The sequence below is a fragment of the Macaca fascicularis genome, chromosome 6 (genome assembly GCF_037993035.2).
Source record: "Macaca fascicularis isolate 582-1 chromosome 6, T2T-MFA8v1.1".
NCBI classification, from domain to species: Eukaryota; Metazoa; Chordata; class Mammalia; order Primates; family Cercopithecidae; genus Macaca; species Macaca fascicularis.
Window position 1 is genome coordinate 149,717,288 of NC_088380.1, and position 22,305 is coordinate 149,739,592.

General features: G+C 45.3%; 1 protein-coding gene across 37 annotated transcripts in view; it reads left to right on the forward strand.

Moving 5' to 3' along the window:
* The window catches only part of ARHGAP26 (Rho GTPase activating protein 26), an 899,552-nt gene extending 877,532 nt beyond the window's left edge, over positions 1 to 22,020 (forward strand). For 9 of the 37 annotated variants that reach the window (XM_045394984.3, XM_045394985.3, XM_005558100.5 and 6 more), the window contains 3 exons: positions 541 to 816; positions 7,326 to 7,417; positions 10,629 to 11,470. In XM_045394984.3, the coding sequence (XP_045250919.2) occupies positions 541 to 816; positions 7,326 to 7,417; positions 10,629 to 10,822 (562 nt within the window). In that variant the 3' untranslated portion in view covers positions 10,823 to 11,470. Of the gene's footprint in view, positions 1 to 540; positions 817 to 7,325; positions 7,418 to 10,628; positions 11,471 to 15,700 lie in introns of those variants that run through there. The other 28 variants (XM_073994505.1, XM_005558108.4, XM_073994504.1 and 25 more) reach the window with 13 other exon arrangements.
* The last annotated feature ends 285 nt before the right edge of the window (positions 22,021 to 22,305 follow it).

The following is a 22,305-nucleotide window of genomic DNA, read 5'->3' on the forward strand; positions in this document are numbered from 1 at the left end:
CCTTCTTCATGCAGTACTTCAGGTCTCCAGTGGCACACAGCCCATCTAGTTAAAAATGCAAACAGGAAATTATTCTCTCACTGAATGGCCTTTGTGGCCCAGAAGAAAAAAAAAAAAATGGTCATTTCTGCTGAGACATAACCTGAAAAACACTCTCACAAGAGTGGAAGCTGAAGGCTCACTATAAGCTAGCCCTGCCTCAGAACAAGGCTGGTGATAGCGTGTGTGTGTGGGAGCTCATGTGCATGGGCTCAGGGCATTTGTCACCAATGGACATGATTGAAGAAGCTTCTATCACCTGAAAAGCAGTTGTTCTGCTGGGCAAAGCTCGTTTATACTCCGAGGAATTACAGAGCAGACGTTACTTGGATGCGGAGGTTTGGTCTGGAGGACTGTGACATGACCCTGACAGCACGTCCCTGGGTTTCGGTGCTCCTCTGCTCTGCCCAGCTTTCCGTCATCTGGCCTCCCATGACCTCCTGTGCTCCCATTGTGGTTTCCCTGTGTGCTGACAAGTTTTCTGGTTGTTATGTCTTGCAGCCCCCCGAATCCAAGCCCAACTTCACCCCTCTCGCCATCTTGGCCCATGTTCTCGGCGCCATCCAGCCCTATGCCCACCTCATCCACGTCCAGCGACTCCTCCCCCGTCAGGTCTGTTGCAGGGTTTGTTTGGTTTTCTGTTGCTGCCGTTGTTCTCTCATTGGCTTGGTCCTCTCTTCATGCAGTGTTCAGCCTCCTCGTCAACTTTGTTCCCTGCCATCCAAACCTGCACTTGCTTTTTGACAGGCCAGAAGAAGCGGTACGTGAAGACTCCAGGTAAAATCTCGGATGATGACCAATCTGTTCCCGTTTATCCAAAGCTGGCCAGGGACAACAGGGGGCTGCCTCTGCTCTCCTGTGGTTCCATCCTAAGAGACCAGAGCTAAAAGGGACCATTTGCATGAACCAGCATGGCATTTTTCACACCCTTTTTAACCCTGACTCAAGTTTCTGAACTAATCTCTCTGGTGCCTAGAGTTAGGGGAAGGAGCACCTCCTGAATCAGACTCTGGTTTTGACGGCTCTCTCAATTTCATGTGCTCGCTGTGCTTTGGTGTAAGATAACATAAGCAGGAACAGTGTTGAGACACGTGCCAACCTTTTCTTCTCTCCTTTTCATCAGGTAGCATCAGGCAACATTTATTTGCAGGGTTGGGCTTCCCTGAGCAGTGACACCGAGTCACTTAGACCAGATCCAGTGTGGGAGAGCCAAATAGAACACAGAATAAAAACTTGAGAGACGAAGCGATTTCTCTTAAATTGCTCATGGCTTATGCCTCCTTGTCCCCCATATACTCCCAGAACCATCCATGCTCCCAGCCTGCTTCTGTCTCTGTGTGTCATGAAGCCTGAGCTGTCCTGGGAACAGGCACTACCTCTCTCTGAGGGAGAGCAGCTTGACCTAGTTCCTCTTCTCGGGGCCATGCTGTAGTTTTCCCTGCTTTTGTGACTTCCGCACTTAAGTTATTTGCTCTTGTGCTCTTTGGGAAAAAAAGAGCTCTTTACAACCAGGAAAAGAATGAATAGGGATCCTGCAGAATTCCTATGCTGTGAAACTCCTGAACATGCTTCTCTCTCACGCTTTGTCTCGGCTTTCAGACAACCAGATAGTAGAGCCCAGTTTTAAGCATCAGAAGCGTTTTGGGCTTTGGGAGTATTTTCTCTTCTGTCTTTTTCTCCAAAGGGTGGATCCAGCAGAGAGGCTTAAATAATTGGTCAAGCCGAGTTTCACTTTTAGAAGAAAAGAAAACCCCATGCTATTTATATAGATACAGATACATATATTACTTTATTCCCCACTAGGCACTTACACATCTATCATTTTGTTCTATCCTCATGTGAGAATGAGAAGAGAAATGGCCTGAAACCTATTGTGGAAAAAGAAAACTAAAGCACAGTGAGGTGACTTGGACACAATGACATGACTAAATGAGAGCCAGTCCAGAATTCAGGACTTCTCCCCCTCAGCTCAGCACTCTTTCCTCCAAACACATGGGTAACCCCAGCTTTGAGTTTCCATGCAGCTCCCAGCCCAGAGCCTGGCTTGCTCTTTTAGGTTTTATACAGCTTTCTACCTGGCTTTGTCCCGGATGATGGGAAGGAGCTTTTCAATAAATTCTTTTTTTTCTCACTCTATAAATAAGGGAAATTTTCAGATCATGTCTTCCTGACATTCTAGTGATTTCCTAATCATTCCTTGGACATCTTCTGGGCACTTTGGGAGACATTAACTTTTTAAGATACCAGAAATAGCATGGATTATTCTCATTAGATCATGCGGACCTGAACCAGAGGAAACTAAGTGACCACATACAAGTCAGCTTCCAAAATGCCTCACTCACTCATTAGAGAAACTTGGGCTTTAGGAGAATGTAATTCCTTCATTTTTATCAAAATGGAGTAAAAATCTTCAAAATATTGGCCCTTTGGACAAAATGGGTTAAGAGACTCGAGAGTGGCATCACTCAGCTAAAATCCTAAAATGTCCTCTCTGCCTTGATGCTACTCACGTTTTTGTGACTCTGAGCTTTGGGGCCCTGTTTCTTGTCAAGCATCTTTACCTCTTCACTCGTTTTCATCTCCCCAAATATTTCCAGACTCTTTTTCCTTCCTACCTCTTCCTACCTCCCAGAGTATTTCCAGATTGACAGAGGGCAGTGGCAATAGAATCTGCCCATCTTGTGTGTCTGGGGTCACGATCAGTCAGTACCTCCTCCCTTGGCCATTGTTAGAATAGCACCATTTGGACACCCGTTAGGAAGCTGCCCTCTTGAAATAGTCAAGGCAGGCAGGGCGCAGTGGCTCACACCTGTAATCCCAGCACTTCAGGAGGCTGAGGCGGGGAGATCACCCGAGGTTAGGAGTTCAAGACCAACCTGGACAACATGGAGAAACCCCATCTCTACTAATTAGTAAAGTACAAAAATTAGCCAGGCATGGTGGCAGGCGCCTGTAATCCCAGCTACTCAGGAGGATTGCTGGAACCTGGGAGGCACAGGTTGCAGTGAGCCAAGATCGCGCCATTGCATTCCAGCCTGGGTGACAGAGCTAGACTCCATCTCAAAAAAAAAAAAAAAAAAAAAAAAAAAAGGTCAAGGCAGAGTTGGGCTAAGTATGTGTGCCCAGGGGAGCACAGATAGCAACATTGCTGGGGAGCTAGCTCATCAGAGGAACAGAGAGGGCCAAAATCTGTACACTGCAGTGTATAGCAAAGAGGTGGTGGTATACACCCATTATTCAGGTCCATTGAGGCCTCTCCCCCAAATCCACTTCCAGAGCATGAAGCTTCAGATTTCCTTCCCTGAGCAAAGCCTTTAAAAGTAAATATTGAATTAGACCTAATCAGTGGTCCCATGGACTTCTGAATGATATCTCCTTTGGAAATTGCTTCCTGTCTGTATTAGTCGGTTTTCATGCTGCTGATGAAAACATACCCAAGACTGGGAAGAGAAAGATGTTTAACAGACTTACAGTTCCACATGGCTGGGGAGGCCTCACAATCATGGCAGAAGGCAAGGAGGAGGAAGTCCTGTCTTTCATGGATGGCAGCAGGCAAAAAGAGAGTTTGTGTAGGGAAGCTCCCATTTTTGAAGCCATCAGATCTCATGAGACCCAATCACTATTACGAGAACAGTACAGGGAAGACCATCCCCAACGATTCAGTCATCTCCACCGAGTCTCTCCCACAACACGGGAATTATGGGAGCTACAAGATGAGATTCAGGTGGGAATGCAGAGCCAAACCATATCACTGTCCCTCTTCAAATCATTTATAGACTTTGTTTGTTCAAAGTCAGGAATGAAGATGCCTTTTGCAGCACAGTAGAGAAAGGGTGCTGGAGACGAATTATCTCCGTATTTCCCTTTTCTTTCACTTGCTCACCCCTCCCCCATAAAAGCCCACAGCCCCAAACCCATAACTTGCATTTGCACAGGAGTCCCTGGAAATTATGCCTAAATGATCAACCCTTTGCCACCTGCCAGTCTAGCTGGTCCCACCTCCCTGTAGTGCCATATGATGGAGAATGGGTCATCATTTTGCAAGGTTTGCAAGGGCATTTGAGGGAAACTCCTGTGTGTGCTTTCCAGGCCTTGTGCCATACTCAGAGGCGAAAATTAAAAGGGAACTAGCAGGAGGATCCAAACTTGTTCATGCCTTTAAAGGCCCAGCTGAAGTCTGAAGGGCAGTGTGACAGGAGCAGCCAAAAACTGCTCCAGGCTCTCTGTAGCCAGTTTTGAGATGCACTGTGGAGAACAGGAAGCCAAAGAACCAATGATGCCTGGTGGAGATTTTTTATTTTTTTTCAATCAGAGCCAAAGCCTACAAACACAATCTTTCTGCCAACAGGATTTGTCTGTTTTGGTAGGAACCCTACCTAAAGCAAACTGCTTAAAGGCCTTTGAGAAGGAGTTACGGGACACTTCAGTTGTTGAGCTGACAAGCTTTTAAGAAGATAAGACTTTTTGGGTAGGGTTGCCAGATTTAGCAAATAAAATAAAAATACAGCATACCCAGTTAAATTTTAATGGTAGATAAACAACAAAAATTTTTTCATATACATATGTCCCATGCAATATTTGGGGCATAATGTATACTAAAGAAATATTTATTGTTTAATCTGCCATCCAAATTTAACTAGGTGTCCTGTATTTTATCTGGCAACTCTACCCATTCCTACTCCTTGGACAATACAAATGGCCCCCTTTAAAAGCACCTCTTCTATCATTTCTCCCATTTTTGTGCCTATCCTATGGCAGTAGAGGGAGATCTCAAGGGAAAATTCCTCCCATAGACTATTGGCTACTTATCAACTTGAGGAAAAAACAAGGCCCTTTCTTGGCTTGCTTATTTATTTATTTACTTACATTTTTTTTGAGACAGGGTCTCACTTGACTAGAGTGCAGTGGTGCAATCTCTGCTCATTGCGGCCTCAACCTCCTGGGCTCAACCAGTCCTCCTGCCTCAGCCTCCCAAGTAACCTGGACTCCACACGTGTCCCATCATGCCTGGCTAATTTTTAAAATTTTTTTGTAGAGATGGAGGTGTCTACAGTCTGGTCTTAAATTCCTGGGCTCAAGCAATCCTCCCACTTCCCAAAGTGCTAGGATTACAGGCATGTGCCACAGCACCTAGTCTGTTATTTTTTAATGTATTATGTTATTGCCACTTCATTATTCAATTTCACAAACCTAATATCAATGGAATGTTACTCCTTTTAAATGATAATCTTGGACACCCGGACCATTCCCTTTTATTTCTGCCTGCCAAATACCCCTGCTGGTTTCTCGGCTTGCCCCTGTTTTGTCCCATTATCCTTATTTAGTGAGATTATAAGTAATGTTCGCAAAAATCCAGTCAGAGGAGCTTTTCCTCAGATGCTGTTTCCCTTACTTTTAGTCTCCCTTCCCTGGTCTCTTTGCTTTTTACCCACCTGTTCTGCCCTGCCCAGGACCTGCTCTGCCCTGTCATCAAGAGGCAGAAATATTGCCTCAAAACCTGGTCTCTGAGACCCCGGCTAATGTGAACTAGATTCTCCTTTCACCTTCAATGTCATAACAGGCTCCATTTGCCTGTCAGTATGGTCTTCTATCTGTTTTAGCACTTTTCACAGCCAAGTCACTCCTCCTCTCTGCTTCCCAGCTTCTCAAAAAAAAAAAAAAAAAAAAGCCTCCTATGTACCTCCCTGGAAAGTTGCACATAGGATATTTGGTCCTTGCTGGCCAACACAGACTTGGTTTTCTTTGGCTCACAGACTGTGCCCCTTGTCCTGAACTTTATTCTTTCATCATAATTAGCCAGGAAGAGCTGTTTTCCTGTTGAAGCTGATGAATACTAAGGACTCTTCTTTCCTTCATTCCCAGGGGTCCCACTTCATTTTCTCCTGCTTTCCCAATATTTTCCCACCTGGCCATCATCTCTTGGTTCCTAGAAAACCAGAGGGAACAACAGTAAACTATGGCCCAGCAATAAATTCGAGATAACCATTTACTTGGATCAGCCTGCACAACGGAGACCATGTGGCTCACAAAGTTTAAAATATTTACCACCTAGCCCTTTGTGGAAAAAGGTTGCCACCCTCTGCTCTAGAACAGTGGCTCTCAACCCTCATTTCATATTGGAATTACTTGGAGAGCTTTTTTAAAATACTGATGCTCAGCCGGGTGTGGTGGCTCACGCCTGTAATCCCAGCACTTTGGGAGGCAGAGGCAGGTGGATCACGAGGTCAGGAGATTGAGACCATCCTGGCTAACACGGTGAAACCCTGTGTCTACTGAAAATACAAAAAATTACCTGGGGGTGGTGGTGGGCGCCTGTAGTCCCAGCTACTCGGGAGGCTGAGACAAGAGAATGGCGTGAACCCGGGAGGCAGAGCTTGCAGTGAATCAAGATGGTGTCACTGCACTCCAGCCTGGGCGACAGAGTGAGATTCCATCTCAAAAAAAAAAAAACGATGCCTATATAATATCTGCACATCTGGGTAGAACCCAGGCATCTGCATTTTCTAAATGTTCCCCAGGTGATTCGGATGCACAGTGAGAGTGATTGTAAACACTCATTGGACATGAGAAAAGCAAAAACAAAACAAACAAACAAAACGCCTCGTGTCCCCTCTCCCTTCTTCCTCCTCCCCACACTCCCCATACAGGTGCGCGTGTGGGCTCGTGCACACACATGTGTAATTGCCCTCATGCACCTTGTCTATTCCCTCCCCTGGGGGGTGGAGAGCTCCAGCTCTGGAATCCTGCCTCACCAGCAAGACCCAGCCTGGTAAGAAATCAGGAACATCTGGGAGAGCTCATGTCCGCCTGTGGCCTGGAACTGAAACTTGGCTTTGCTGGAATTTCTCCTTTTTGACTCACTGAGCATTGCCAGCTTTCAACAGGGTCTGTTGGGAGCGTGTTCCCCAGAGCAGCTTGGAACTTCTTTCCTGCCCCTGCTTCCCTCCCCTCCCACAAGGCACTCCCACTCCAAAAATGGGGCCCAGCCTGCCCTCCCGCTGTTTGGCTGTTGTAACTCCCAGGTAGAGTTTTAACATGGCACAAGGTGACCCCACAAGAAGTGTAGTTTCTTGAAGCTTATGGCTTTTCTCTGAATATTTCTCATTTTTCTCCTGTGACCTTTGCAGCTTTCCCACCTCATGTCTTGCCATCTGGCTGCCTTGCCAGGCACTTCCCACGAGAGGGTACTAGGTAGTTTACAGGGAAAGGGAAGAAGGGAGATTAAATATCTGGGGCTTTCTAAGGGTTTTTTCAAAAATGTTAAATAAACTCCTGTTTTCACACAGCACACCGTTCCGGAAGGCGAAAGCCTTGTATGCCTGCAAAGCTGAACATGACTCAGAACTTTCGTTCACAGCAGGCACGGTCTTCGATAATGGTGAGTTTCTCATCCCCTCACAAAGATATGGGCGGGGGGCGGGGGCAAGGGGAGCACATAAATAACTGGCATTTTCAAAGCTCCTCCCTAGGGAAAATCTCAATACAATGGGTAAGAAAAAAAAGCGTGTGTGTGTGTGTGTGTGTGTGTGTGTGTGTGTGTGTGTGTGTGTTGGTTTCTGTGTCTTTTCCCAAAATAAAAGAGCAGCAGCAGGACTTCCGGAGACATTGTGAAGAGTGAACTAGTGTAATCAGCTCCGCGTTGAGTTGTTACCACTGTGAATGAGATTGTGCCTGCAAAAGACCCAGCCCAGGACCTGAAAGTGGCTTTAAGAGATCATACGCATCACATGTTTAAAATGGTACTCAACGCATATTAAGCATTCAATAAGTTAATATTTTTATTATTAAAACCATCGTCATCATTGTATCCATCTTCAAAAAAGGCCCTGATGCTCTCATAGTTCACAGTGACAATTTTTCCTCACTTTTGTCTGAGCAGTGGGTGCCGCACCTGACTCTGGGGTCCTGGCTGTATCTGTAAACACATTCCAGGCCAGAGCAGAGATGGGTTCCTGGGGACCAGCCCTTGACTGTACTCACGTCCACAGGGGCTGCCATTGTGTGTGCCCAGCCGCTGCATTCAGCATAGCAGAGATACCCATCAGGTACAGGTAGACAAAAGGGGGAACAAGGCACAGAGCATGGGGGTTTCCCAGGTCACACTCAACCCTTGGCCTTCTGGGTCAGCAGAAGGAGGAGGGATTACCCCAGAACTGCATGTGGGTGTCTGGGTCTGCATTCACTTTTATCGCTCTCAAAGCCTCAAGCACTGTCCTTAAACCTTTGCTCCATTAACTTTCATCTGGGCCCTTTATAAATCAAAGTGCACAAACAGCCAGCCCAGCCACCTCTCCTGTTCATAGCTGGTGCTTGCAGGCCCCAGCAGACTGCAGGTGCAGTGCAGATGCAACAGGGCTGCTGAAGGCTGTCCAAAGCCATTTTACTGGTGAGTGTCCCCCACACAGGCCCAGGCGGCGGAGTCCTCGCCCTGCCGTAACACGACACGGCTCTTACAGAAGACAAACCAGAATGGGCTGCGTTGCTTGGGCTTCTGCTCCCTGCTTTGTCAGCAGGGAAGGGGCTTCTGCCTGTAGAAGAGCAGGATTTGAGAGATTCCTACACTGACAGGTGAATCCAGGGCTTAAAGGTCTGTCCTCTAAGTCCCAATTCACTGCTCACATGGGCAAGGGATCATCATGTTCCTATCAGCCATTCCCTCTGACAACACAAAGGACTCCTGATCTCAGGGGCAGAATTGTTTTAAACTAGCAAAAGTTATGTATATGCTTCTATCTTCTTTGTGATTCCTTTTGGTGAGTGCAGCCTTCTTCCATTTTTTAACGGTTTATTAAGATAACCGTACCACCTACAATTTACCCATTTAAAATGTACAATTCAATGGTTTTTAGTATATTCAGAGTTGTGCAACCATCACCACTATATAATTCCAGAATATTTTCATCACCCCCAAAAGAAACCCCATACCTTTTAGCAGTCATGCCCCGCTTACCACAACCCATTTCCATCCAGCCCAAGGCAACCCCTCTTCTACTTTGTCTCTCTGTATTTGCCTGCTCTGGACATTTCATACAAATGGAATTATACAGCATGTGATCTTTGAAACTGGATTCTTCCGTTTGCATAATGTTCAAGTTCATCCACATTGTAGCGTGTCAGAACCGTATTCCTTTTAATGTGTGATGGTATGGACATAGCACAGTTCATGTAAGCTCATTCCTCAGTAGATGGGCACGTTGTTTCCACTTTTTGGCTGTTTGAACAATGCTGCTGTGAACATGTGTGTAGGTTTTTGTGAGGGCGCAGGTTTCCAGTTCTCTTGGGGATACACCTATGAGTGGGATTGCAGGGCCATATGAATTCTGTGTTTAAGCGTCTGAGGAAACGCCAAACTGTTACACGAAGAAGTTGCACCATTTTACCATTTTATGTTCCTACCTTCTTTCATTTTTAAGTCTTTCTGCGGTAGCTTAAACAGTTAAGCATAAAGGGGGGAAAAAAAGAAGAGAAGAGAAGCCTGGGTGATTGTTAACTCCCAAGTCCTTTTTTCCCCCAGCAGAGTGTCCTTCAGCATCCACAGCCATCTTCACTGCCACACCGAAGCCCCGGGCGCCTCCACCTCTCACCTGGGCGCTTCCACTGGCCGCCCAACACATCTTCTCACTTCTGCTCTTGCTGCCATGACCCCCTCTTTACAGAGCAACGAGAGTGATCTTTGAAAAATGGAAATGACATTAAAGCCCTTCAGTGGCCTCCCATTGCTCTGAGAATTACTTACAAGGCCCTACAGGGCCCGGTCCCTGCCCCTCTGACCTCTCGCCCTCACTTGACATACTACAGCGTCATAGACCTTCTTCATGTTCTCAAGTAAGGTCAGCAAACTATGACCTGCCGGTCAAATCCAACCCGCCACCTGCCACCTAACAATTCTGTAAGTGCTCCCGCCTACAGCGTGGTAATCATCAGAAATCCTATAGGTATTGACAGATGAGAGCAGGAGGGAAGTTTGGTTGAATGAGTAAGAGGCCTTACCCAAGCCTTCCTGTGGGCTCTAGGAGTCATGGCAGAGTTTGCTGACACTGGTTTGTTTTTAACCAGCCTTGCCAGTGACCTTTCAAATTCCCTGAGGAGCAAAAGGCCAAATTAAACGTGAAAGAAAACACCTTTCAGTGTTGACTGAGTTGCAGTAGAAAATGGACCTGACGAAATGTTAGTACACTTTCTCAGTTGGGTTAACTGAAAATATGTTATTAGGTCTTCTTTCCAGAGGAAAATGCTTACGTAGACCCTCTCCCTCCCCACCCCGTCACCTCTACTGGAGAAAATGAGGCATTACAGAACACTGTTATTCTGCCTGGCGGGGGGCGGGGGGGGCGTCTTTTTCCTTGTTCCATTTCTTGTTAGTTTACCACTGGGGATATTAGGTAAAGGCTATTTAATTTGTATGCTGTGTAGCTGTCAGATTAAATCATCCAACCAATCAGAAGAAAGTGCACGTGTGTGTGTGTGTGTGTGTCTTTGTGTGTGTGTCAGGATTAAGAAGAATGAATAAGGAAGAGGAAAAGGGAGGGGCCCGTGGAGGGAAAGTCTGTTGTTTCGTAATGATTAATCTCAAAGCCTTTGGATTCCAGGGGCCCCTACTGTGACTCCGGAGTGGCTGCTGCTGTCAGCTCATGGACTTTGTGCAGTGGGAAATGGATGTGCAATACCTAGAAATAATTCCAGTGTCAGCTCTGGCCAATCTACTGGGAAACTGTCCATTTTAACAAGAGCACCTCAGACAGTAACTGGAAAGAGAAATAGCTCCTATTCTCAGGAACGTTAGTCATCTTGAAGCAACATGATTCGTGATACCTGGAAAATGCACATGGCAGTCACTAAAATTGGGTTCTAGGGATACTTTTAACAAGATCTGAGAGGAGATGGATCCATTCATTCCCATGGTACCTGACACAGCACTACTACACAACAGGCCTGTCCCAAGTTTCCTTTGCTGATGGAGAACAGCCTCACGGGGGAGCCCCCAAGCTGCCTAGGAAATGGGCTAACAGGAGAGCACTCAGGGATCTCCTTCAGCTTCTCCAGCCATCTTCGCTGCCACGCCCAAGCCCAGGCCACCTCCACCTCTCACCTGGGTGCTTCCACTGGCCGCCTGACACATCTTGTTGCTGGCTTCCACTCTTGCTCCCATAACCCCTTCTTCACATAGCAGCAAGAGTCATCTTTGAAAATGAAAATCACATCATGTTATTTCCTGCTTAAAATCTATCAGTGGCCTCCCACTGCTCTGAGAATGACTTACAAGGCCCCACAGGGCCCAGTTCCTACCCCTCTGACCTCCTCTCACCCTCACTTGACATCCTGCAGCTTCGCAGGCCTTCTTTATGTTCTCAAGTAAGAGCAGCAAACTATGACCTGCCAGTCAAATCCAACCCGCCACCTGTTTTTGTAAATAAAGCTTGACTGGAACACAGACACTCATGTCTTTGTGTCTGCGTGTTATCTGTGGTACTAATGGCAGAGTTAAGGAGAGAGACACACTGACCGTGAGGCTCTTTAGGAAACACAGGCCCACCACTGTTCTAAAATCCCTCCCAGCCTTTTCCCATTGCAGGGCCGCTGCGCTTGCACTACCCACTGCTCTAGTCTTTCTCCTTTCACCACTCCCTAAAATTATGTGCTTGCTTATTGCTTGATTGTCCCGCCCAGCAAAATCTTGTCTGCTTGTTCTGTGCTATGTGCAAGGACCTAGCATGGTGTCTAGCATGTGGTAGGTGTTCAGTAAACATTTTTAAATGAGTAAATGTATTTTAATTACCCAGGGGTCTGCACCTCTTTTAGTTAAGACTTCTTTTGGGGACAGTCAGCCATTAGAGACCTTAGTCACACACTTGCTCCCTGTCCATGGTGAGCGAAGGAGGGCAGAAGGCATGAGTTGTATGCGCAGGGGTGTATGGTGTACACAGGGGTAGAGCTGAGAGAAAGTGGTTGGCAGGAAGCACACCTGTGTCCCCAGAAGCTTGTATTTGTTACATGCTTGCTGGGCTGAAGAGCCCCTCAGGCAGCTTGCGGCAACACCTTTTGTGTTTGTATAGCATCTCGGACACTGGTGCAGTTCGGTGTTGCACCTTGGCGCCATTCAGCCCAACAAGCGCTTAGCATCTTTGATGTTCAGAGCATTGGGCTAGGCAACAGCAGTAGTAGTTAAGATGACAGACTCTGGGATCAGATGTCCTGGGCTCTGATTCATTTTCATCGACTACCAGCTATTAATATTTAGTTTTGGCCAAGATGCTTAACTTTTCTCAGCCACAGTTTTTCATCAGTAAAGTGAGGATAATAGCAGAACCAACTCCATAGTCATTCTGAAGATGAAAGGAGGAAATGCAGGTGTGAAGCGCGTATTCGCAAAAGGTCTGCCGCCTGGCATGTGCTCAACATGTTATCTTCCTTATCAGCATGGCTCACACTCTCTGGTTAAACAGAGGCCTGATGTAGTGGGAAGGGGGTTGGTCTCTGGAATCAAACAAGCTGAGTTTAAATTTTGGTTCTAGTATTGTGACTATGCACAAATTATTTTACCTCTCTGAGCCTTAATTTTCTCATCTGCAAAATATGGATAATAATAATATAAGCTAGGATCCTGAGAATCAAATGAATCAATATGTCTAAAACTCCAAGCACACGGCAGCTTCATAACATATCTAAGTGTTAGCTTGTATCATTATAATTCACGAGGCAGAAGGGAATTACTGAAGGTTGTTGAGCCAGGAAGTGCTATAATCCAAACCAAAACGCACTGAAAAACTAGATAGAGAAGCAAAGCTTAGCACATTTGAACAGCATATTAATAGGATGCATGCATACTATGTGGGATGTACTATGAGCATTTTAGGAGTCTGGAAGAGGAGGGTGCGGGTAGAAGGGATTCCATGGTAATATTTACAAAGGAAGTGGGGCTTCAGGTAAGCCTTAACGTGGAAACAGAAGACAGCAGAAAGAAAGGGGGCACTGGTGCTGCCTCCCTCCTCCATTAGTAAATGACAGTTTGAATTTTAACTCGGAGGCATTTGGGCACAGAAAAGTTATAGCTCCTAACTTCCTGTGAGCTAGTAAAATACAGGTTCCTGCATCCCCTTCCCAGAGATTCTGCTTTAATTGATTTGCCATGGGTCCCAGGAATGTGCGGTTTGAATAAGCATCCTGAGGGTTCTGAAGCACATGGTCTGGCATATGCTTTAGTAAACCCTGGCTTGAAGGCTCAGTGAGTCAGCAGTCCGACCCAAAGGCTGTGTTATCTCCTGCCATCCCCTGTGACCTACCTTTTGGCCTCCAGTTTGGAGGGCCTGTCTTGTCCCCTCTAATTCTTCCCTTAGCCCCCAAATTGCATTGTAAATGTTTTCACCCCAGTACCTGTGCTGTGGTTGAACAGCTGGCCAGGAAAAGGAGAAAGATCTGAAGGAGATGGACTCAGTGCATCTGGTAGAGTAACAACTCAACTTGGAGCTTTGCTGTAAAGCAGGAGGGCCTGGCTTTTGTTTTTGTTTTGTCAGTTTGGTTGCTTTATTCTTTCTAGGTTTTTATTTTGGAGAATGGGTTTGATTTGTTAATTTTATTCTGAACAGTTGATTTTTCCTAAAGCTCAGGTGGGTGGTAAGGGCCGTCTGGTTTTACTAGGTCTTTACTAGGAGGGGGTCTTGCTGAGCAGTCCCGATCCAGGATCTCCTACTGACTAGCCAGTACTGAGCATTTGCTCTGTGCCTGGCTCTGTGCCGAGTGCTTTATCCACACCAGCTCCTTACATATTTGCAAGAACCAACTAAAGGGAAGAGGGGCTTGTCACCAGTATGAAGTGCAGAAACTGAAGTGATCTTGGAAGCTTTGGTTGGGTGGATGGGCAGAGGGCAGGGGTATTTGGGTGTTCTTTAAGAGTGGCATGGAAGACCTTTGGTAATTGGAGAGGCCAGGTTGCTTTTAATTTGTGTCTTCTTCCAAGGCACTTCTCTCCCAGACTCTGTCTTGTGTGGGTTGTCATGAACCCAAAGTATCCTCGCTGTTTATCCCTCAGGCTTAGTGATCTGAAATTGGCCAACTTTGGAGGCCAATGAATAGATGTTTAACCTTGTCTTTTCCTAAGGAGGCACTCAAGGTGTACCCAAAGTTGACTGGCACTGATCTTCTGGAAGATTCTTTTGCTGTCTCCCATTTGCCTCCTTTGGTTTCTGTTCTTGCGTCTTTCCCTACAAACTGAAACTAGAATTCTGTAGCAGTGTCGGAGCGGAAATGCTTTTCTAAAACAAGCTCAGGAAGTCATTTAATTAGCCCAGGAAGGGAATAGGGGAAAATCTATTCTCTCCAAATAATCTTGGAAAATTGGAGCTTTCCTAACACATTAAGAGTAAATGCCCTGCCTCACTGCAGAGTGATCTGTATATCTTCAGTTGACAAGCATGAACATCCCCCACCTCTTAGTCCCATGATTCCTTCTCTCTTCCTTCCTGCTATTGACTACTTTGCAGACTCAGCTGGATTTTAGATAATCTTTATAATATCACAATGGTTTCCATGGAGATGGATCATGATGTCACAAAAGTAGATATACATTTTTGGATACTGAAAAATCAAAGGGCAATAGAGGGAGGAATAGAAGAATTTTTAAGCTGGTATATAGAGGAGGGGGAAATCTAGAGAACAGGAAAGAAAACTAAGAAAGAGTGTGAGTGAAACAGAGAAATGGCTATTCAAAGGCTATTCAAAATCACAACCACCAAAAAAAAAAAAAAAAAAAAAAAAAAAAAAACAGAAAATTTGCAAGGAAATTAGAAGCAGGGGGTAAGGATTTGAAGGAAAGTAAGATGATGATGAGAAGCTGGATTGATTGAGACAGGGTCTTGCTCTGTTGCCCAGGCTGGAGTGCAGTGGTGCAATCACGGCTCAGTGCAGCCTCGACCGGCTGAGCCCAAGCAATCCTCCCACTTTGGCACTCCCCCTCCTCCAAGTAGCTGTGACTACAGACATGCTCCATCAAACATGGCTAGTTTTTATATATTTTGTAGAGGTGAAGTTTTGCCATGTTGCCCAGGCTGTTCTCAAACTCCTGGGCTGAAGCAATCCACCTGCCTCAGCCTCCCAAGGTACTGGGATTACAGGCGTGAACCACCAGGCCCAGCCTCTAGATGCTGGATATCTTTAGAGACTAGTTCTTAGTCTTCTGTGGGTACTGCACTGAGTACATAGTTGATACTGGGCAGGCCGGTGGGTGAGTACGTGGGAGGAAGGAAGGAAGGAAAGGATGAAAAGGAAGGAAGAAAGGAAGGATACATACATGTATGGATGGACCAGGTCAATTGTTGCCCTCTAACCTACATAGTAGGAATCTGTCACTTCTTTGTAGTTTAAACCAGGAGCTTCAGAAAATCTATGAAATCCCTAAAATTGTATGCAAAATGTTGAATGTCTGTGACTGTTTCCTTTTTCATTGTGAAGAAAGTTTTCAGGACAGCTTTCATCAAAAGGCTTATATCCCACAAAAGGTTCAGAACCTCTAAACTTCTAGAATGATGTAACTTAATAAGTGATTGTACTCATTGCTCAAGCTTCCTTCACACACACACACACACACACACACCCCACACACACATATCTGCCGCCTGCTCTATCTGTAACACCATCTATTCTCGCTTTCTCTCCCCTTCCTGTACAGTTCACCCATCTCAGGAGCCTGGCTGGTTGGAGGGGACTCTGAACGGAAAGACTGGCCTCATCCCTGAGAATTACGTGGAGTTCCTCTAACCGTGGGCCCCAGCAGAACTGCTGAGCTTTACATGGTATCCATGACAACGGCTGATTCCAGTGTCGTAGGCCATTTCTCTCTGCCACTGAGAAATGCAGCGTGACTGACTCTGTTGCTACCTGTCAACATGAATGTTTCTGTGAGCTCTGGTGTCACTCATCTCCATGATCATCTCAGCCAACACTCGTCAATACTGCAAGAAAAGAAGTCAATCAGCAGAGGAGACCATTTGCTTTTGATAACTAAGAGGAAGACTTGCAAAGCCATTTTCTCATGAGTACCCTAAATAGGGGGCACTCATTTTGTTTCAACAGTCCGAACGCCCAACCTTCAGAAAGAGGAAGTCAGATAGAAGTAGTCCCCGAGAGCACACTGCGTAGCTAAGTCTGCTGGGGCTGGGTGAAGAAATTGGCGCTGAGATCCAGGCTGGATCCATTGCTTTTGTTTACAGTAGGCACTCTCTCTACCCCACCTCTCAGTACTTGAGACTTAAAGTGCTACAGGCAGCTGAGTCTGTTTGCATGCAGGATGAAGAGGGTTAAAGCACTGTTTATATAAGATCCAATCTCTCACCATCTCTAAAGCAGCCGTTGGCCCATCATCAGTGAGATATAGTCCAGTCTTCTCATGCACGGGAACACACACACCCTGCGTTTCTCCCTCCCCGGCTAGGAACCTCTCTGCCACCAAGGGCTGCCATCCATCGCCTAGTAACCACGGCAACCCAACCTACTCTAAAACCAAACCCAAAAAAATAAAATAAAATAACACATCCTCTTTGCATGACACATTTTTTCTCTCCCCTTTTTGGTATACTTTTATTGAATGGTTTTCTAACAACTTGAAGCACATGATCAAGGAATTAGGGTGGTCTACTTGAGGCAGACGGGATAGTAGCTGAGAACTGTTCCCCTTCTGATGAATTTCAGCAGCATCGGGATATATTTGGAGCACACCTTAGTAATCTCTTGAGATTAAATTACATAGTCTTAATATTTCCGTTCCTCCATGCAACTGATGTTTGTTTTTTAAAGGGTAAGATGCTGCCTCCCAATGGGTGACACCATCTGACTGGTTTCCCCATGTCTTCCTGTTCACCCATCCCTGCTCCCACCCTTGCCTGCCTCTAACCCACCACTGGCCAGCCCCCTTGCCCTGCTCTGGGCTGCTGAACACTGGTGCTGTGGTGGTTTTCAAGGTTAATTCCTAGGCTTACCGTATGGCCTATTTTAAAAGGACATCTATATTCACTGCCACTCCGAAAAAGGGAATTATTTCTCAGTCTTTTGAGGCATGAGACTAATATAGGCCATTGTGATTCAGAAAGAAACCCAAGGTTGGAGGGTGGGATGGGTACCCTCTGAAAAAGGGAATTTGCTGGTGAAAAGAGGCTGGATCTTGTGGAAGACTGCCTTGGATGGGGAAGTTCTGCCTGGACATTTCAAATTCACTTGGCCTTCAAACAACAGAGTCATCCATATCTTCCACATGTGAATGTCATTGCAAGGGTGACTCTAGACAAACTACAAACCGATGGACGGTCAGGCTCCCCAGGAGCCCCTTGGATGGCAGCATTGCTTCAGAGTGTTTCCTGTTTCTGGAATTCCTTGTTAGGGAACTTCAAAGAAGAAAAGAAAAACTTGAATTGTGTGGAATTACTGTATCTTTTACTTTTTTTTTGAAAAGATAAACTTGTAAATAGAATGATTTGAAATACTATATGGCAAAGTTTTATATTTGATATTCTTTAAGCTAGTTGCTCACACGCTTAGTCTTCAGTTGCTGAAGAAGTATGTTTAGGAGGGAGAGAGGGGCAGCAAAGCTGAAGAGAGTCAAGGTCACTGTCCCCGCTTCGGCCTGAAGGAAAGAGAAGACATTCCTATGGCCTTGCTCTCTGCTGTCCCGTTAGTGGGCATGATACATCAGTGGTGTTCAGTCTTTATGTGTTTCTGAGCATCCCTTGGGCTTTGGATTTGGAGATGGGAAGAGCATCTCCAGGCAATGAGTTTTTCAAAGAATGCCTACTTAGTAGTAAGATGAAGCTCAGGATTTAAATAAGTGGGGTCAGGCATTTGATTTTTTGTCTTTCTTCTCAGGTGTATTTCTTGGTACCCCCAAGATATCAGGACAGAAAGAGATGAGTCAATTGCTGTGTTCTTTACTTCTTTTTCTCCACATCTTCTGAGACTTCAGAAATGTGGACAAGCTAGTTTTCAAATTTTGTGTGCGTCTGTAAGTTCTTAAAAAACCAGCTTCTTAGAATGTTCAGTTTCAATGTGCTGCTGCTTTCCTTTTTCTTAAACATTTTAAAACTCTTCCCTTTCACCTCTAATTCCCTATGATCCCAAAGGAAGAGGAAGACTCCAGGAGGGATGTAGATTGTGCCATCATAGCTTTACAGGTGGTTTTAAAGTTAACAGGGGTTTGTCATGGCAATTCACTACTCAATTTATCAGCTCAAGGATTATATGACTCTTTTCCAGGAACTCACCCAAGAGCAAGCTAGACACTACCATCGAATCAGGGAATAAGAATTAAGAATGGACAGAACCAAGATAGAACTCGAGAAAGCCATTGGAGAAAACTCGAGAAGAAAGGGAGTATACTAATAGGTTACATCTGTGGACTTGAGGACAAGAAGACCTTGGGAAATGGGGGCCTCAGGGGATGTGCATTCACCTACTATTGTGTTTCCCAAAGAGAGACCAACATCATGCTTTTAACACATACAATGGGGTTTTTTATTTGTGTTTTTGTTTGTTTGATTTTTGAGACAGAGTCTCGCTCTGTGGCCCAGGCTGGAGTGCAGTGGCGCAATCTTGGCTCACTGCAACCTCCACCTCCCAGGTTCAAGTGATTCTCCTGCCTCAGCCTCCCAAGAAGCTGGGACTACAGGCATGAGCCATCACACCCAGCTAGTTTTTTGTATTTTTAGTAGAGACGGGGTTTTGCCATGTTGGCCAGGCTGATCTCGAAGTCCTGACCTCAAGTGGTCTGCCCGCCTCTGTTCCCCAAAGTGCTGGGATTCCAGGTGTGAGCCACCATGGCCGACTACATTTGATGTTTGAAGTTGTAATCTGTCCCATCATAAACTTACCTGGAGCTCATGTGGAGGAACAGAAGGCCAAGGTCCTTGCTTTGGGAGTGCCTCACAAAGCATCCCTGTAGACACATGGCCCCAGCTTCACTGCTTGGAAGCATGTCTCTCCCTCCTGAGTTGGCTCTGATTTGAAACCAGGAGAAACAGAGCTGCTGCCAATGGGATCTTTTAGGTAACCCCCTCTCCAGCTTCCATGTGTCTGTGCAGTGCCCATGAGTTGCTGCCAATGGGATCTCTTAGGTACCCCCTCCCCAGCTTCCCTGTGTCTGTGTGGTGCCCTTGACAGATGGCTGCTGTGTTTCCCTTTGCGCAGCCAGGCTCCCCTCCTTCCTATTAGCTACAAAACTGGATAAACTTCAGAATATGAGCCAACGAGTAGGAAGGAACTTGAAGACTAAAAGATTTTACTCTCTCCCCTATCCATGCCCCCTACCTCTGACTCTGTGTGAACAGGAAACTTTAGGCCAGATGAGGAGAATGAATTGGTTATCAGAGTGGAAGACCATGGCCCAGGATCCCTGAGCTTCCCCAGTAGCCTCCAGTTTGCTTTGTAAGACCCAGGAATCACTTAGCCATAGCCTGAATCTTTTAGGGGTATTAAGGGCAGCCTCTCACTCTCCCTTCAGGTTACTAACAAAATATCATAGTTAAAGAATGCCATGCCAGGAGAAGATAGCTGGTTTCAAATCCCTGCCCCCAGGCAAGTAAAACCCTGACTTGCTCAAGACAGAAGATCTTCTCTCCTGTTTTTCAAAATAATCGTATATAGGGATGGACCCTGCGCAGTGTGGCCTGCCTTGGTGTCCTAGAATTGGAGCCAGTCTTTCGCTTAATGTCCAAAGTATTTCTACGGCCAATATGTGTTTTCTTATGTCAGACCAAACTGTCTTTTTGAACATCAGTTCATTTCCTTTCGCCAAGTGCTTTTCGGACAGAGAGGCAAAGAGAATGAACAATCAAGTATTGACAGACTGGCATTCGCAGGACAGAGCCATACTAGTGACAAGGGCATTCCAAGGCACTTGCCCAGAGCTACAGAGTTGGGTGTGCCCTACCTGCGGCTCAAAGGGAGGGCCTTCTATCCCCTAAGTTTCTATTGCCTGAGAATGGCAACTGCTGTCTCACTAAAAGCTCTGTCTTGACTACAGAGGCTCCAAAAGCATTCACAGGTGAAGGGGAGGAAGACAGAAAGAAGAAGCCAAAGATAACCTGATCCCTGCCTGTCCATTGGCACCTGTCGTCCTCTGGCTTCTGCTCCCAAAAGCAAGTCTGGACGACTGAGTTTTGTGGACATGGCGCTCCCAGAATTTGCCCAAGTACTGAATGTTTTGTGAGCAACCATATTCCCCAAGTAGGTAGCCAGCACTGCAGAAAGCAAACAGCCTGTTAGCTACCTGACTTTAAGAGGAATGACCTAGGTGTTCTGCCAAGGGAGTTATCTGTCATCTCTGGCAAACTTGACAATCATCACTTACCTCGACAACCCTGCCCCACATCCCTTTATAAAGTCAGCAGGATGTCCTCTCACCCACCCTGTGCTGGTGTCTAAAAAATTTATCTTGTCATGCTCAAATGTGTTTGGCAGCCACACTGATCGGCTGGGTGCTGAACCACCGCTCTGTAATTGTAGCATCAAAATGACAACAGCAGCAGAGCGGCAAATCTTGCCCAGCCCCACAGCATGCCTGAGACAAGACTCCAACAAGTAATAATTAACTTTTTTCTCCTGCCGCCTACAGTACCTGTCTAACTAAAGAGCTTCCCAAAGTGGAGGGAAAGGCCATAGAGAGAATCCAGGTGTTATTCAGAGTCAGTCCTTGCTGAAATGTGGTCTTCCAGTGGAAGCACCTGTATTCTTGGGAGGAAAAAGTGCTGGATGCAAAGTAACACCAGGACCAGAGAGAAAGAGGAAGGTGAACTATCCTAAGGAGCTTTGGATACTTTTTTAGAAGGATAAATATTGTGCTTACTGAGGAGAAAAAAAAAAAACCAATCACAGAAAAATTTCACAGCTAATATTTTTACAAAAGTTGTGCCGGACATTACAAAACGTCTCTCAAGGTGGAATGCTTTAGAGAACAAAGGCTTAGCACAGGCCCAGACCCTTGTGTGGGTATGACATGATGTGACATGTACATGTCAAAATTTGCTTTAGTATAGTCAGAACCAGAGTACTGATAAAGAAAATGTTAGTTACCTGGAGCAGTCCTGGAGAGGCTAAGACATCCTATACTGTTGTACATCAACCATTTCTACAAAGTTATCCAGACACCTAAAAGCAGCTTTCTTGGTTATCCAGATCCAGTTTCTTGGTTATGCCAGAATCAGCCTTGTATCTGACAATGCACATCTGTTGATTTTAAAGTATATTTGTGTGTGTGTATATACAGCACATATTTACATCTATGAAGACACAGACACTCATAGAGACCCACATGAGCTGCCACTTGCTGAGCCTTTACAGCCTTTAAGACTTGGAGGTTGAGAATTAGAGACAGAAGAGAGGCTGTTGATGGCCTATTAAAATGATCAAAGATGTAAATTCAGTGCCATTTAAAAACTGTTCATACTTATCAAATGATTATCTGCAGCTACATTCTTTGTTAACTTATTTAAAGTCATGTTGCAAAAAAGGTCAAACCCATGAATGCTTAGTAGCTAAGGCTAGTGTTCAGAAGCACTCTAAAAGACATTTTGTCCACATTTTGGAAAAGAAAATATTTGCATGTTTAATCATAATTTAGACTACCTTTGAGTATACTGTAAAGTGCTGTGTGATATAATATCAATAAAGTACTTATTAAATGGCACTTTAATCTTTTCTTTTAAAATAACGCACTGTTCTAAACTTCAGTATTGACTATTGACTGGTGCATAGAATCCAATGCTGTAATTAGAAAGTAATCTGTGACTAGAATAGACCTTTGTCCCTGTTAGTAGCCCTGTTGCCATGTTCAGGCTTTTAAAAAATGTGCTTTTGTGTCACAAAATACATCTATAAAGAAAATACAATTTCTGTTCAGAGCCTCTGAAACTTGGCTTTCTTACATTTGGTTGGTTTATGTGACAATCCCTATGAAATGAGTGGACGTGTGATTTTTGAATTAAATGTCTTTTCCATTTGGTGGTATTTTCTTGAGTTTCTGATAGAGTTTGACTCAATACATACTTTAATATGTCTTCAAATAAGCATATATAGATGATGATCAAAGGTCACAAGTCTTGGCTCCTGCAGTTTTTGGTGACAACCACAGTGCTGATTTCTGATGAGCTCTGAGAAGCTTTGCTTTCCATTTAGGAAGAGGTCAGATGCTAGGAAACTTGAGAATTTGCTCATCAGGCATATTAAACAATTGAGCCGGAAGAGTCACAGTCCACTTCACATTTCTAACTTTCTTCCATTAGAATACATATT